General features: G+C 42.6%; 1 protein-coding gene across 1 annotated transcript in view; it reads left to right on the top strand.

Annotated features, from left to right (window-relative positions):
- LOC111978528 (fibroblast growth factor receptor 2-like) overlaps positions 1-13,960 on the top strand; it is a 113,953-nt gene extending 99,993 nt beyond the window's left edge. The window contains 5 exon segments of the mRNA XM_024008638.2: positions 538-608; positions 9,386-9,441; positions 9,444-9,519; positions 10,215-10,320; positions 12,277-13,960. Coding sequence (XP_023864406.1) covers positions 538-608; positions 9,386-9,441; positions 9,444-9,519; positions 10,215-10,320; positions 12,277-12,441 — 474 coding nt within the window. The 3' untranslated portion in view covers positions 12,442-13,960.
- Positions 13,961-14,240: the final 280 nt, after the last annotated feature.

Below are 14,240 nucleotides of genomic sequence, written 5' to 3'. Positions count from 1 at the left end.
GTGATGGTGACGATAATCACCAATCCATCAGTCTTTACAATAGTATGTTCTAGTCTTGGAGAAATTAGACTTATTTCAGAAGGCCTAATAAAAAGGTAGGGGCAGAACTAATGTTAATCATCATCATCATCATGATTATCATCTGCCCCTACCTTTCTATTACCCATTCTAAAATAATTTCTCCTACACTGCAACTTAAGTATGCATGAATTTATTTGACCCTGCTTGTCACTTGCTATCCATGCTGCAGTGTTTAATGGCTTGTAGCAATAAACTGTGTCTTTCTCTGCAACCCAGTTTATCTGCTAACTGCTATAAACGTGTGACAGTACCTCTGGGAATTCTCTATTGGTATTCCCAGATCTAATGAGATTCTTGGAAATACCAGGAACCTGGTAGAGTGCATGAATTAAAAGATGCTGATTGGCCAATAAATATTGGTCATGAAATACCCTATGTCTGTCTGTGTATAGATATTTAAATGTTACCTTTTTGACCTTGCCCTTTGACCTGTGTGTGTGTGTGTGTCTTCCTCAGGGTCGTCTCCCGGTGAAGTGGATGGCTCCAGAGGCGCTGTTTGACCGTGTGTACACTCACCAGAGTGATGTGTAAGTACTGTACCTTGGTTTTACTCTCGCACAAACACAATTTGCTTACTGTTTTAGAAAGAGGAACTCAGCCTAGACTGTGTTCATTAGGCACCCAACGTAAGAAAACCTGTTAAAACCAGCAGTTTTAAAAAGTGTTCCATTGTGTGCCCTAATGAACACGACCCTGGCTTATACACTGGCTGTAGCTTTCTGATGCAAATTGTTTTGCAGTGAGACTGAGGGGGTAAGAGGTTGGGATGGTGGTGGAGGAATGGGTACAGGAGGTTAGAGAGGTGATTTTGTGGTGGTGGAGTTAGGGGTTGCAGGGGGATTTGTTTGGTGGGTGGGGTGTGTACTGGCCGGTCTGTGGCGAAAGGGAAAGTTTCACACGGCCTGATGCTGTTACTAATCTACCCGTCTTCAAAGCCTCTGGAAGGGGCCAGAGCCCACCTCCCCCTGCCCTGCACTTAAGTCTCCCCTAGGCCTCCTTCAATTCAATTGTATTTATAAAGCCCTTTTTACATCAGCAGATGTCACAAAGTGCTCATACTGAAACCCAGCATAAAACCCCAAAGAGCAAGCAATGAGGATATCAGGGGGATATGCAAAAATCACATTTCCAATTAAAATCAAATACATGTTATTGGTCGCGTACACTTATTTTGCAGAAGTTATCACAGGTGCAGCAGAATGCTTATGTTTCTAGCTGCAACAGTGCAGTAATACCTAACAATTAAAAACAATACACACAATTCACATATGCGTATTAATGCTTGACATTCAGGTACATTTGCCAATGGCACACCGAGCCATTTCCAACTGAACGTTACTGTCCCAAATGAAAATAATTCTGTCCTGGGTCAAGATCTGGCAGAAAAGCGGATGATGCACACGTAATTTCAATAGCAGGTGATTTTATCTTTAATTTGGGCTGAGCAAGTAGTCTACAGCATTCATACAGACATTGACAAGTCAAATTCAAGGACTTTCAAGGACTTTTTCAAGTACTTAGTTGTAATTTTCATGGACCTACATTTTATATTGAATTGTTGTAATAGCCATTAGAAAAAAATCTCCCCCCAAAATGTATGCAAAAAAGTATGCATTACTACCACTTAGAGAATAATGCATGTTTTATTAAGCCTTCCCAAAGGCATTATGCGTTGACATTACAAAACAAATTGTATTCTAAAACATGTCAGAATTGCCTGACTAAATAAGACCGCATGCAACAGTAGATTTTCCCAACACAAACACAGTAATGAAGTCTGTGGTAGCTAGTCAGTCTCTCCATTTGAAATGTTGAAGAGTTATTGAGGGGTTATTGTATCATGTTTTAAAAACGAGAAAGTGAGCAAAAACTGTGTTCCCTTTGTAATGGAACGCTTTATATGGAAAACCAAGTTGAAGCCAACATTCAATGTTGTCTTGKTCATAATAACCAAACATGTTTTTTCCAAAACGAGAGCAACAGACTAGCGCAGCACCCGTTATTTGAAACGGCAGGAAACAAATGACAGCGGTTACAAAAAACGGAGCACTAGAACTTCTAAATCGGCTTCCATAACTTCAAGGACTTTTAAAGGACTAAATAGCCTAGAGTAAATGTCTGATTATCAAAGTAGACTGTATTGCGCATAGCAAATATTCAACCAAGACTGAACTTGTTATACCTGGTTTGCATACACATTCTTGCCTTAGCATTTACTGGTAAAGATCATAACTTGGAACATCTTTCTTAACGCTTTCCTACCCCTACCGCTGTCGGTCTTCAGTGAGCTGCTTCACGCAACACTCTCAAGCTAGGCTATGTGTGCGGGGTCCGTGTGATAAATGATTGACATACGAACTAACAGCTTCAGGAATTCATCTGTTTCTTAATCAATTATATAGCCTAAATTAAAAATAGCATTATTACAARATTCTTTTCACTGGCCCAAGCGGGCCACTGACGAGTATGATCAACTGGCCCGGAGAGTTTCCCAAACCTCCCTGTGGCTAGCGCGCAGCCCTGAATATCAAGCCCTGCTATCTGAGATACCCCCTATCTGAGATACCTACTGCAACCCTCATCCTCTACATACAACACCCTTTCTGCCAGTCACATTCTGTTAAAGGTCCCCAAAGCACACACATCCCTGGGTCGCTCCTCTTTTCAGTTCGCTGCAGCTATCGACTGGAACGAGATACAAAAAACATTCAAACTGGACAGTTTTATCTCCATTTCTTTATTCAAAGACTCAATCATGGACACTCTTACTGACAGTTGTGGCTGCTTTGCGTGATGTGTTGTCTCTACCATATTGCCCTTTGGGCTGTTGTCTGTGTCCAATAATGTCTGTACCATGTTTTGTGCTGCTACCATGTTGTGTTGCTACCATGTTGTTATGTTGTGTTGCTACCATGCTGTGTTGACATGTGTTGTTGCCATGCTGTGTTCTTGTCTTAGGTCTCTCTTTATGTAGTGTTGTGGTGTTTCTCTTGTCGTGATGTGTGTTTTGTCCTTTATATTATTTTTTTATAATCCCAGCCCCCGTCCCAGCAGGAGGGGTAGGCCGTCATTGTAAATAAGAATTTGTTCTTGACTGACTTGCCTAGTTAAATAAAAGGTTCAATAAAATACAAATAAATAAATAAACGTGTGAAATAGGACAAATATAAGCACCCACCTTAGTGTGTTTTGGTTTGTTTTGGCATTTCACTACGATGCAGCCTTTGTATAAACACTAGCTATGGCCAGGTTGGATGCCAGGTCACTGGCTGCTGTGACCCTTGGAGAGTGTGTGTGTGAATGTGTGTGTGCGTGCATGCACTCACACATTCACCCCCCCCCCCCAAGCAGACACCTCGACGGCCCTGAAAGAACTTCATTAGACTCTATGTAAACTGGAAACCACATATCCTGAGGCTGAATTTATTGTAGCTGGGGATTTTAACAAGGCTAATCTGAGAACAAGGCTCCCTAAATTTTATCAGCATATCAATTACGCGACCCGGGCTGGCAAAATTCTGGATCATTGTTACTCTAACTTCCGCGACGCATACAAAGCCCTCCCTCGCCCTCCTTTCGGCAAATCTGACCACTACTCCATTTTGTTGCTCCCAGCCTATAGACAGAAATTAGAACAGGAAACGCCCGTGCTCAGGTCTGTTCAACGCTGGTTCGACCAATCTGATAACACGCTTCAAGATTGCTTCGATCACGTGGACTAGGATATGTTCCGGATAGCGTCGAACAACAACATTAGTGTATACGCTGATTCGGTGAACGAGTTTATTAGCAAATGCATCGGTGATGTTGTACCCACAGCGACTCTTAACCTCTCTTGGGTAGGGGGCAGTATTTTGACATCCGGATGAAAAGCATGCCCAAAGTAAACTGCCTGTTACTCAGGCCCAGAAGCTAGGATATGCATATAATGGTAGATCTGGATAGAAAACACTCTAAAGTTTTTAAAACTGTTAAAATAATGTCTGTGAGTATAACAGAACTGATTCGGCAGGCGAAAATCATAGGATTTTCCAATGGGGTTCTATGGGATACTCTTATTTTTAGGAACCTGGTTGCAGTTCCTATGGCTTCCACTAGATGTCAACAGTCTTTAGAAATTGTTCGATGTTTTTCTTTTGAGAAATGAAGAAGTAGTCCTATTCATTGTAAGTGTCACTCCAGGTGGACTCTACTGTACTGGTGCGCGTAAACAGGGGCGCGCTCCACGTTGTTTTTATCTGGTATTAGAAACAGTTTATTCCGTTTTAAATTTTATTGATTATTTACGTTTCAGTTTACCTGAGGTTGGATTAGGAATGTTGTTTGAAATGTTTGGACCAAGTTTACAGGTAACTTATTAGATACTTTGTAGGCATGTTGGGCGAGTTGAAACCGGTGTGTTTCTGAATCAAACGCGCCAAATAAATGGACATTTTTGGGACATAAAGAAGGACATTATCGAACAAAAGGGCCATTTGTGAACATTTTGGAGTGCCAACAGAAGATCTTAAAAGGTAAGGCATTAATTATATCGCTATTTCTGACTTTTGTGTCGCACCTGCCTTGTTCTTTTTGAACTGCCTTGTTCTTTTTTATTTTCATGTGTTTGTATGCGGGGCGCTGTCCTCAGATAATCGCATGGTGTGCTTTTGCAGTAAAGCCTTTTTGAAATCTGACACAGCGGCTGGATTAACAAGAAGTTAAGCTTTATTTTGATGTATAACACATATTTTCAAGAATGGTAAATATTTGAATTTAGTATTTTTGAATTTCGCGCACTGCAATTTCACCGGATGTTGGCCAGGTGGGACACTACCATCCCACCTTCCCATAAGAAATTAAAACCTTCCCCAACCAGAAACCGTGGATTGATGGCAGCATTCGCGCAAAACTGAAAGTGCGAACCCCTGCTTTTAATCAGGGCAAGGCGACCGAAACATGACCGAAGACAAACAGTGTAGCTATTCCCTCCGCAAGGCAATCAAACAAGCTAAGCGTCAGTATAGAGACAAAGTAGAGTCACAATTCAATGGCTCAGACACGAGAGGTATGTGGCAGGGTCTACAGTCAATCACGGACTACAAAAAGAAAACCAGCCTCGTCGCGGACCCCGATGTCTTGCTCCTAGACAAACTAAACAACTTCTTTGCTCGCTTTGAGGACAATACAGTGCCACCGACACGGCCCGCTACCAAAACCTGCGGCCTCTCCTTCATTGCAGCCAACATGAGAACATTTAAACGTGTTAACCCTCGCAGGGCTGCCGGCCCAGACGGCATCCCTAGCCGCATCCTCAGAGCATGCGCAGACCAGCTGGCTGGTGTGCTTACGGACATATTCAATCGATCCCTATCCCAGTCTGCTGTTCCCACATGCTTCAAGAGGGCCACCATTGTTCCTGTTCCCAAGAAAGCTACGGTAACTGAGCTAAACTACTATCGCCCCGCCCCGTAGCACTCACTTCCGTCATCATGAAGTGCTTTGAGAGATTAGTCAAGGATCATATCACCTCCACCCTACCTGACACCCTAGACCRACTCCAATTTGCTTACCGCCTCAATAGGTCCACAGACGACGCAATCGCAATCACACTGCACACTGCCCTAACCCATCTGGAAAAGAGAAATACCTATGTAAGAATGCTGTTCATTGACTACAGCTCAGCATTTAACACCATTGTACCCTCCAAACTCGTCATTAAGCTCGAGCTCCTGGGTCTCGACCCCTCCCTGTGCAACTGGTCCTGGACTTTCTGACGGGACGCCCCCAGGTGGTGAGGGTAGGAAACAACATCTCCACCCCGCTGATCATCAACACTGGGGCCCCACAAGGGTGCGTTCTCAGCCCTTCCCTGTCCTCCCTGTTCACCCATGACTGCGTGGCCTTGCACGCCTCCAACTCAATCATCAAGTTTGCAGACGACACTACAGTGGTAGCCTTGATTACCAACAACGACGAGACGGCCTACAGGTAGGAGGTGAGGGCCCTCGGAGTGTGGTGTCAGGAAAATAACCTCACACTCAACGTCAACAAAACAAAGGAGATGATCGTGGACTTCAGGAAACAGCAGAGGGAGCACCCCCCTATCCACATCGACGGGACAGTAGTGGAGAAGGTGGAAAGTTTTAAGTTCCTCGGCGTACACATCGCGGACAAACTGAAATGGTCCACCCACACAGACAGCGTGGTGAAGCAGGCGCAACAAAAAACACTCACACTCACTTTTACAGGTGCACAATCGAGAGCATCCTGTACGGCAACTGCTCTGCCCACAACCGTAAGGCTCTCCAGAGGGTAGTGAGGTCTGCACAACGCATCACCGGGAGCAAACTACCTGCCTTCCAGGACACCTACACTACCCGATGTCACAGGAAGGCCAAAAGATCATCAAGGACAACAACCACCCGAGCCACTGCCTGTTCACCCCGCTATCATCCAGAAGGAGAGATCAGTACAGGTTCATCACAGCTTCTATTTCAAGGCCATCAGATTGTTAAACAGCCATCACTAACACTGAGTGGCTGCAGCCAACATACTGACTCAAATCTCTACTGTACTCTATACCATCTACTGCATCTTGCCTATGCTGTTCGGCCATCGCTCATCCATATATTTATATGTACATATTCTTACTCATTCCTTTACACTTGTGTGTAAAAGGTAGTTGTCAGAATTGTTAGATTACTTGTTAGATATTACTGCATGGTCAAAAGTAGAAGCACAAGCATTTCGCTACGCTCCCATTAACATCTGCTAACCATGTGTATGTGACCAATAAAATTGGATTTGATTATAGTTTTGGCAATCTACTTTTCACAATCTACTTTGTGCATTACATAAGTCGTTTTTCCAACAATTGTTTACAGACAGATTATTTCACTTATAATTCACTGTATCATAATTCCAGTGGGTCAGAAGTTTACATACCCTAAGTTGACTGTGCCTTTAAACAGCTTTGAAATTTTCAGAAAATTATGTCATGGCTTTAGAAGCTCCTGATAGGCTAATTGACATCATTTGAGTCAATTGAAGGTGTACCTGTGGATGTATTTCAAGGCCTACCTTCAAACTCAGTGCCTCTTTGCTTGACATCATGGGAAAATCTAAAGAAATCTGCCAAGACCTCAGAAAAAGAATTGTAGACCTCCACAAGTCTGGTTCATCCTTGGGAACAATTTCCAAATGCCTAAAGGTACCACATTCATCTGTACAAACAATAGTACATAAGTATAAACACCATGTGACCACGCAGCCGTCATACCGCTCAGGAAGGAGACGCGTTCTGTCTCCTAGAGATGAACGTACTTTGGTGTGAAAAGTGCAAATCAATCCCAGAACAACAGCAAAGGACCTTGTGAAGATGCTGAAGAAAACGGGTACAAAAGTATCTATATCCACAGTAAAACTTATCCTATAGACATAACCTGAAAGGCTGCAAGCAATGAAGAAGCCACTGCTCCAAAACCGCCATAAAAAACCTAGACTACGGTTTGCAACTGCACATGGGGACAAAGATCGTACTTTTTGGAGAAATGTACTCTGGTCTGATGAAACAAAAATAGAACTGTTTGGCCATAATGACCATCGTTATGTTTGGAGGATAACGGGGCAGGATTGCGAGCCGAAGAACACCATCCCAACCGTGACGCATGAGGGTGGCAACATCATGTTGTGGTGGTGCTTTGCTGCAGGAGGGGCTGGTGCATTTCACAAAATAGATGGCATCATGAGGGAGGAAAATGATGTGGATATATTGAAGCAACATCTCAAGACARCAGTCAGGAAGTTAAAGCTTGGTCACAAATGGGTCTTCCAAATGGACAATGACCCCAAGCATACTTTCAAAGTTGTGGCAAAATGGCTTAAGGTCATCAAGGTATGGGATTGGCCATCACAAGCCCTGACCTCAATCGTATAGAAAATTTGTGGGCAGAACTGAAAAAGTGACTCAAACCTGACTCAGTTACACCAGCTCTGTCAGGAGGAATGGGCCAACATTCACCCAACCTATTGTGGGAAGCTTGTGGAAGGCTACCCAAAACGTTTGTCATCAAGTTAAACAATTTAAAGGCAATGCTACCAAATACCAATTGAGTGTATGTAAACTTCTGACCCACTGGGAATGTGATGAAAGAAATAAAAGCTGAAATAAATCATTCTCTCTACTATTATTCTGATATTTCACATTCTTAAAATAAAGTGGTGATCCTAACTGACCTAAAACAGGGAATTTTTACAAGGATTAAATGTCAGGAATGGTGAAAAACTTGAGTTTAAATGTATTTGGCTAAGGTGTATGTAAACTTCCGACTTCAACTGTATCTACATGGGCCAGTGGAATGACAATAGGTGAGCGATGGATACGAAGTGCCATTGAATGGAGCAAAGGGATGTGTTAACAAACAGAGAGATGCAGAGGGACAGATAGAAAGAGAGAACAAACGCAGGGCCAGTTATGTCAATAGATCGATGGAGAGGTAACCACAGGAGCAAATAAAATATCACGGTGTCTTTGTCGTGTTGTGGCCTCTTTGGGTCACTATGGTAGGCGTGCTGCTCTCTGTGTGTGTGTGTGTGTGTGTGTGTGTGTGTGTGTGTGTGTGTGTGTGTGTGTGGTGTGTGTGTGTGTGTGTGTGTGTGTGTGTGTGTGTGTGTGTGTGTGTGTGTGTGTGTGTGTGTGTGTGTGTGTGGCGTGCGTGCCTCCATTCCCTGCGGGTGCTATAATACACTCTTTGTTGCTCCCAACACACACACAGCCATGAAGAGTCATTGATTATTTATTTTTTATTCAACCTTTATTTAACTAAGCAAGTCACTTAAAAAACAAATTCTTATTTACAATGACAGCCTACCACGGCCAAATCCGGACAACACTGGGCCAATTGTGCACCGCCCTATGGGACTCCCAAACATGGCCGGTTGTGATACAGCCTGGAATCAAACCAGGATCTGTAGTGACGCCTCTAGCACTGAGATGCAGTGCCTTAGACCGCTGCGCCACTTTGAGCCTTAAATTAATGTTAGTGTGAACATTTATAGAGAATGGTTAGCGGAATCAATTGATTCATTAATTATGGAATCAGTGGAATGAATATAGCTGTGGGTTCTTTAAACAGTTCACTTCACCCTTTGTTTCTCTGAGGCAGTAGCATTTGAAATCGTGGTAAAAAAAAAAAAAAAAAAAAAAGAAAAGTCTAATACTGCATTGCCATCAATTGTTATGTATGTATCAATGGATGCATAACATGATAATAGTAATGAAAGCATTAATTTTTGAATATGTGTGTTTGGTTTTTCTTCCCAGCTGGTCATTGGTGCTGATGTGGGAGATCTTCACCCTGGGGGGTTCTCCGTACCCTGGTATCCCGTCGAGGAGCTGTTCAAGCTGTTGAAAGAGGGCCATCGTATGGACAAGCCTGGCAACTGCACCAATGAGCTGTATAATACAATTTTTATCACTTTATCTCATACACACACACACACACACATATGCAGGCAGGCAGGCAGACACACACACACAACACACATAACACACACACCACACACACACACATATGCAGGCAGGCAGACACACACACACACACCAAGCACACAACACACAAACGCCTAACTGGGGGTCCCCACCATCTCCATCAGATCCATGATTCTACACAGCTGGCCTGGGCCTGTATCAATGGTGTCATTCACATTGGGCCCTTTCCAGTTACACAGCACATAATGTCACTGCCTGCACCGGTATTGTCGGGCCTAATGTTCTCACACTGTACTGGAAACAGTGAAATCTACAGTGGAGTCAGACAGACCTAGGATAGTATTGGTATTGGCGTGCATTTGTCTTAAACGTTAGAGAGTGCAGAGAAATAGAACCAGCATAGCTCTGTGTTTGGATTGGCTGGTTCATACCTTGACACCTAGGTTCAGAGAAATGAGTCTTTATCATCTCACCCACTTTTGACAGGCAATTGGACAATGATTTTAGAAATGTGCATCAGTCTGTTGAATGGGTGGCATGGCATGTGTTTTGGAAAGAAAAACAATGAAGTACTTTTACTAACCATTCAAACTCCTTGTTTCTCTCTCTGTCTCTCTCTCCTCTCTCTCTCTCTCTCTCTCTCTCTCTCTCTCTCTCTCAGGTACATGATGATGAAAGACTGTTGGCATGCCATTTCCTCCCATCGGCCCACCTTCAAGCAGTTGGTGGAGGATCTAGACCGTATCCTGACCCTGGTCACCAATGAGGTGAGGGCACAAACCAGAGTCATTCCGCTTCACCTTTTCATATCTAGAATCTGGAGCCAGAGCAATTCACTTACCTCCAGAGTTGGGGTCAATTCCCTTTCAATTCAGGAAGTAAACGATTTTTTCTGTTGAAAAGCATTGAGTAAACATGGAATTGGAATTTCAGTTTACTTCCTGAATTGACTGAATTGAAAAGGAGTTGACCCCAACCCTGCTGACCTTGTATTCTTGGAAGTGCTTGGTCAATGAGAAGTATGATGTAAAAGCATGTCAGGCTTCTCTCCTAAAAGCTTGGAAAAAGGTGAACACGATACAGGCTCACGGACACCAATTGCCAGAGCAAGCAAAGTTGATCAGCACTTTTTTTTAACCAACCATGTTGAAAAGCATTAGAAGGATCCTGCGTTGGCTGACACATGACCTTAACAATGACCAGAAAATGGCTGCTTGATTCAAACCAGGCCCCAGAGCTGTGGCCATGGCCCACTGATGTTGCCCAATCATCAAAAGATACTCTGAGCTATTCCTCGCCTCAGAATAATGGCTTGTGTTTCTTTCCATTCCCCTCCTGTTGTGTGTGATATCCATGTGCGGGCCTGAAGAGGGGCTGTGGATGGAAATATGTCAGGGCTCGTCTGGCTTCAGACTGGGCCGCCATAGATTATGCCAAAAGCTCCAACTTCAGTGTTTCAGAGTTTGAACTTTTGAAATGTAATAAAGCGCCTTTCTTTTTTCTTCTTTTTTTTWAACCGCTCTTTAGTAATGTGAGACGCCTTGTGTTGAGCTGAGAAATGGAAGCCAGCACTTGTTTTTATAAGAATGCTCAAAACCCAACAACGCTTCTCTTCTTCCTCCCCACTCACTCTCAACTATTTCTTAACCTCACAACTATTCCAATAACTGCCACAAAAGACAAGAGAAAAAAGGAGAGAGGAGGGTGCAGGGCTGAAGATGAAAAGAGCATAAACAACTGCAAAATGCTGGTTCAAGTTTTTTTTTTAAGCCCTAACATTAGAGATTCTCCAGTACTTTTGTATACTTTTTAGCCAATTGTTTTGAAATTAAACTAAGTGCCAAAAATGATCCCCCAAAAATGGTTACTATGTCACATATGTGCAGATATATGCACCATATCATTGCTCTCTCTTCTCACTCTGCTGTGTGTGTATCTTGCTAGCTGTCACTCAAATGGCGAGGGGCTGAAGCTCATTGGCTAGAACTCGAATTGCAAGGGGGCTGGCACACATGGGGGAAAATGGCACAGCACAGCTTCCAGAAAAACCCTTGCTTTCAAATGTTGTGGCTAATTGAGGTAAAACAGCAATTCTGATCATAGATTATGGGTGTATGAACTACAGATTGGCACATCCAGCTCAAAGCAGGAGGTTTAAAAAATACTTAGTAGTCTAGTAGGCTCCACACCCTTTCTCTACCTCTCTCCCCCCCTTTCTCACTGGTCTCTCTTTTCTCTCTCTGGTCTTCCCCCTCTCTTTCTTTCTTGTTCTCTCGTTCACTCGCTCTCTCTGTCTGGGTGTTCTCCCTCGCCCGCCCAGACACATTGAACCATTTTATACTGAGACTAACAGCAACCAGGTCAGCATTGCTCTATGTGAACTGTGCTGGAAAGGTCCCCTCTCTCTAGCCCACGTCCCATTTATGAAGTATTATTCATCCACATATTTTTATACGGCTCCGGTATCAAATCGTTTGCTCTCCTGTRGCCAACATTATTCATGAATCCGTCCAGCGTGATTTGGGAATAGTTTATATTTTGCATAAATAAAATAAGGAAAATGATACTCTCCACAAGATCCTCTCCACATGTCCGTCACTGTCCTCCTGAAACTGTCTTCATGCTTGTCTCTATTTCAGTATTTTCCATTTGTCTCTCCTCGCTCACTCTCCTCTAAACCTGTGAGTGTAATAGTTCTACCTTCTCACCCTGTCTGTGTATAGGAGTATCTGGACCTGTGTGCCCCAGCAGAGCAGTATTCTCCCAGCTTCCAGGACACACACAGCTCCTGTTCCTCCGGTGACGACTCCGTGTTCTCCCATGACCCCCTGCCAGACCAGCCCTGCCTCCCCAAGTACCAGCACATCAATGGAGGCATCAAAACATGAGCCCTCCCCTCCTCAATCCCCCCCCACCAACACCAACCCAACCACCCCCCCCCCCCACACAAAGTGACACTTCCATAGAGAGAAAATTAGATATACCCCCACCACCAACCCCACAAACCTCCTGGCCCCCAACCCCCTCTGGCTCCAAATGGACTAACGGACCCAGATGGGACTGGGCTGGTGGCAGTGCTGCTTTTAGAACTGAACACACACACACACACACAGACGTTTGCACACACACTCATACACATGTTCAAGGTCTTAAGGAGAGGACCGGGACCCTTCATCAGTGTTCCTCTTGTCTGACTGAATMAATATCTGTTCCCAAGGGTCCACCTCCTCTCCTCTCTTGCCGTTTTATTTGTTCCGGTTGTTTTCCACAAGAGTTTGGAATTTACTATTTTTGCGTTTCATGATTCCATTCCGTTGGCTGGCATTCCAAGACTTTTGCTTGTTCCCAGAGGGAAAATATGGACCGTAATCAACGGAAAAAAACAAGGGACTCATAAAGAGGACGACAAAATAGGAAACTGAAAGGACTGAAAGAAAGAATCAACGGAAAAAAACAGATGAATAGGAGAAGAGCGCATACAGACAGACACTGGCTCTTCTTTATATTTTGTAATATTGTCTTGTTTCTTTATACCTTCTCTTGATAAGCCCACACACTTATTATTATTATGGAGAAAAATAATACACAGTATATAGGGCTGGGTATATTTGTAAATATATTCAAATATGTATAAATATATATTATATATTTACAGTGAATTATTTTTTGTATGGACTCCAGAATTATTCCCCCTCTCCTCTCCCCTCCTCCCTCATTGGGTTTGAGACTGGTGTGTCATCACCCAGGTTATGTTTCTGTTCACTAGTGTTCTTTTAACACAACACACACAAATATAGGCATGCACACACATATACGCAGACACACAAAACACACACACTCACTCTCATTCAATGACATAGTGGAGTATTGGCTTTCAGGGAAAGAGGTAGCTTGTTAATTTATTGATTTTTTTTTTTTTATGAAAACAATTTTTTTTTTTTTTATATAAAATAGAAATAGTAAGAAAGATATAATGCTCTTAATGATGCTGATATTAAATAATAAATAATCCATTATGGTTATTATCGTAATTTAAAATTCTCTTTCAGAGGTAACAGAAACAAAAGCTATTTTTAGTAGTGGGTGTTTGAAAGTACTGTACATTTTATTGTCTGCTAATCCCTTTCTTATGTAGATAATGCAGTTTCTATCCAGTCATTTTACTCTATCTTAGGTTTGCATTTGAAATTATATGATTTCTGGATATTTATATATGATTGAAAAGAAAAATGATTTTGGAACTACCCACTAGCAATCTGTGAGACTCCAAATTCACACCAGAGGGTTCAAAGCTGAAAAACAAAAGTATTAAATCATTCAAGTATTTTTTTTTCTACTGGACCAAGTTTAAGATGTTCTTTGCTAGTGTTCTTGACACATTTGCAAAATTAAAGATGGAAAAACAAGTGTTTGTGTTGATTTCTATTTTGTGTAATCACACTATTCAGTCAAACGTTACTCGTTTCTGCTATCTTGTCATGTCCTTGAGAGAGAAAAGAGGTCTGAGAATGGCTATATTTATTATCAACTTAATTGATAATGGCTGTGTTCATATAGTTAATGGCACTGTATTCTTATAAGCAAAGAAATAACATTAATAGCAACATACAGCAAGACAATGGCATAGAAAAACTGAGTTGGTTAAAGTATCACCAAATTAATTCATCTTTAATTAAAATGCATGATA

Source organism: Salvelinus sp. IW2-2015, linkage group LG18 (genome assembly GCF_002910315.2).
Source record: "Salvelinus sp. IW2-2015 linkage group LG18, ASM291031v2, whole genome shotgun sequence".
In the NCBI taxonomy this organism is placed as follows: domain Eukaryota; kingdom Metazoa; phylum Chordata; class Actinopteri; order Salmoniformes; family Salmonidae; genus Salvelinus; species Salvelinus sp. IW2-2015.
The sequence above is the reverse complement of the archived record's forward strand: the minus strand, read 5'-3'. Positions and strand labels throughout refer to the sequence as shown.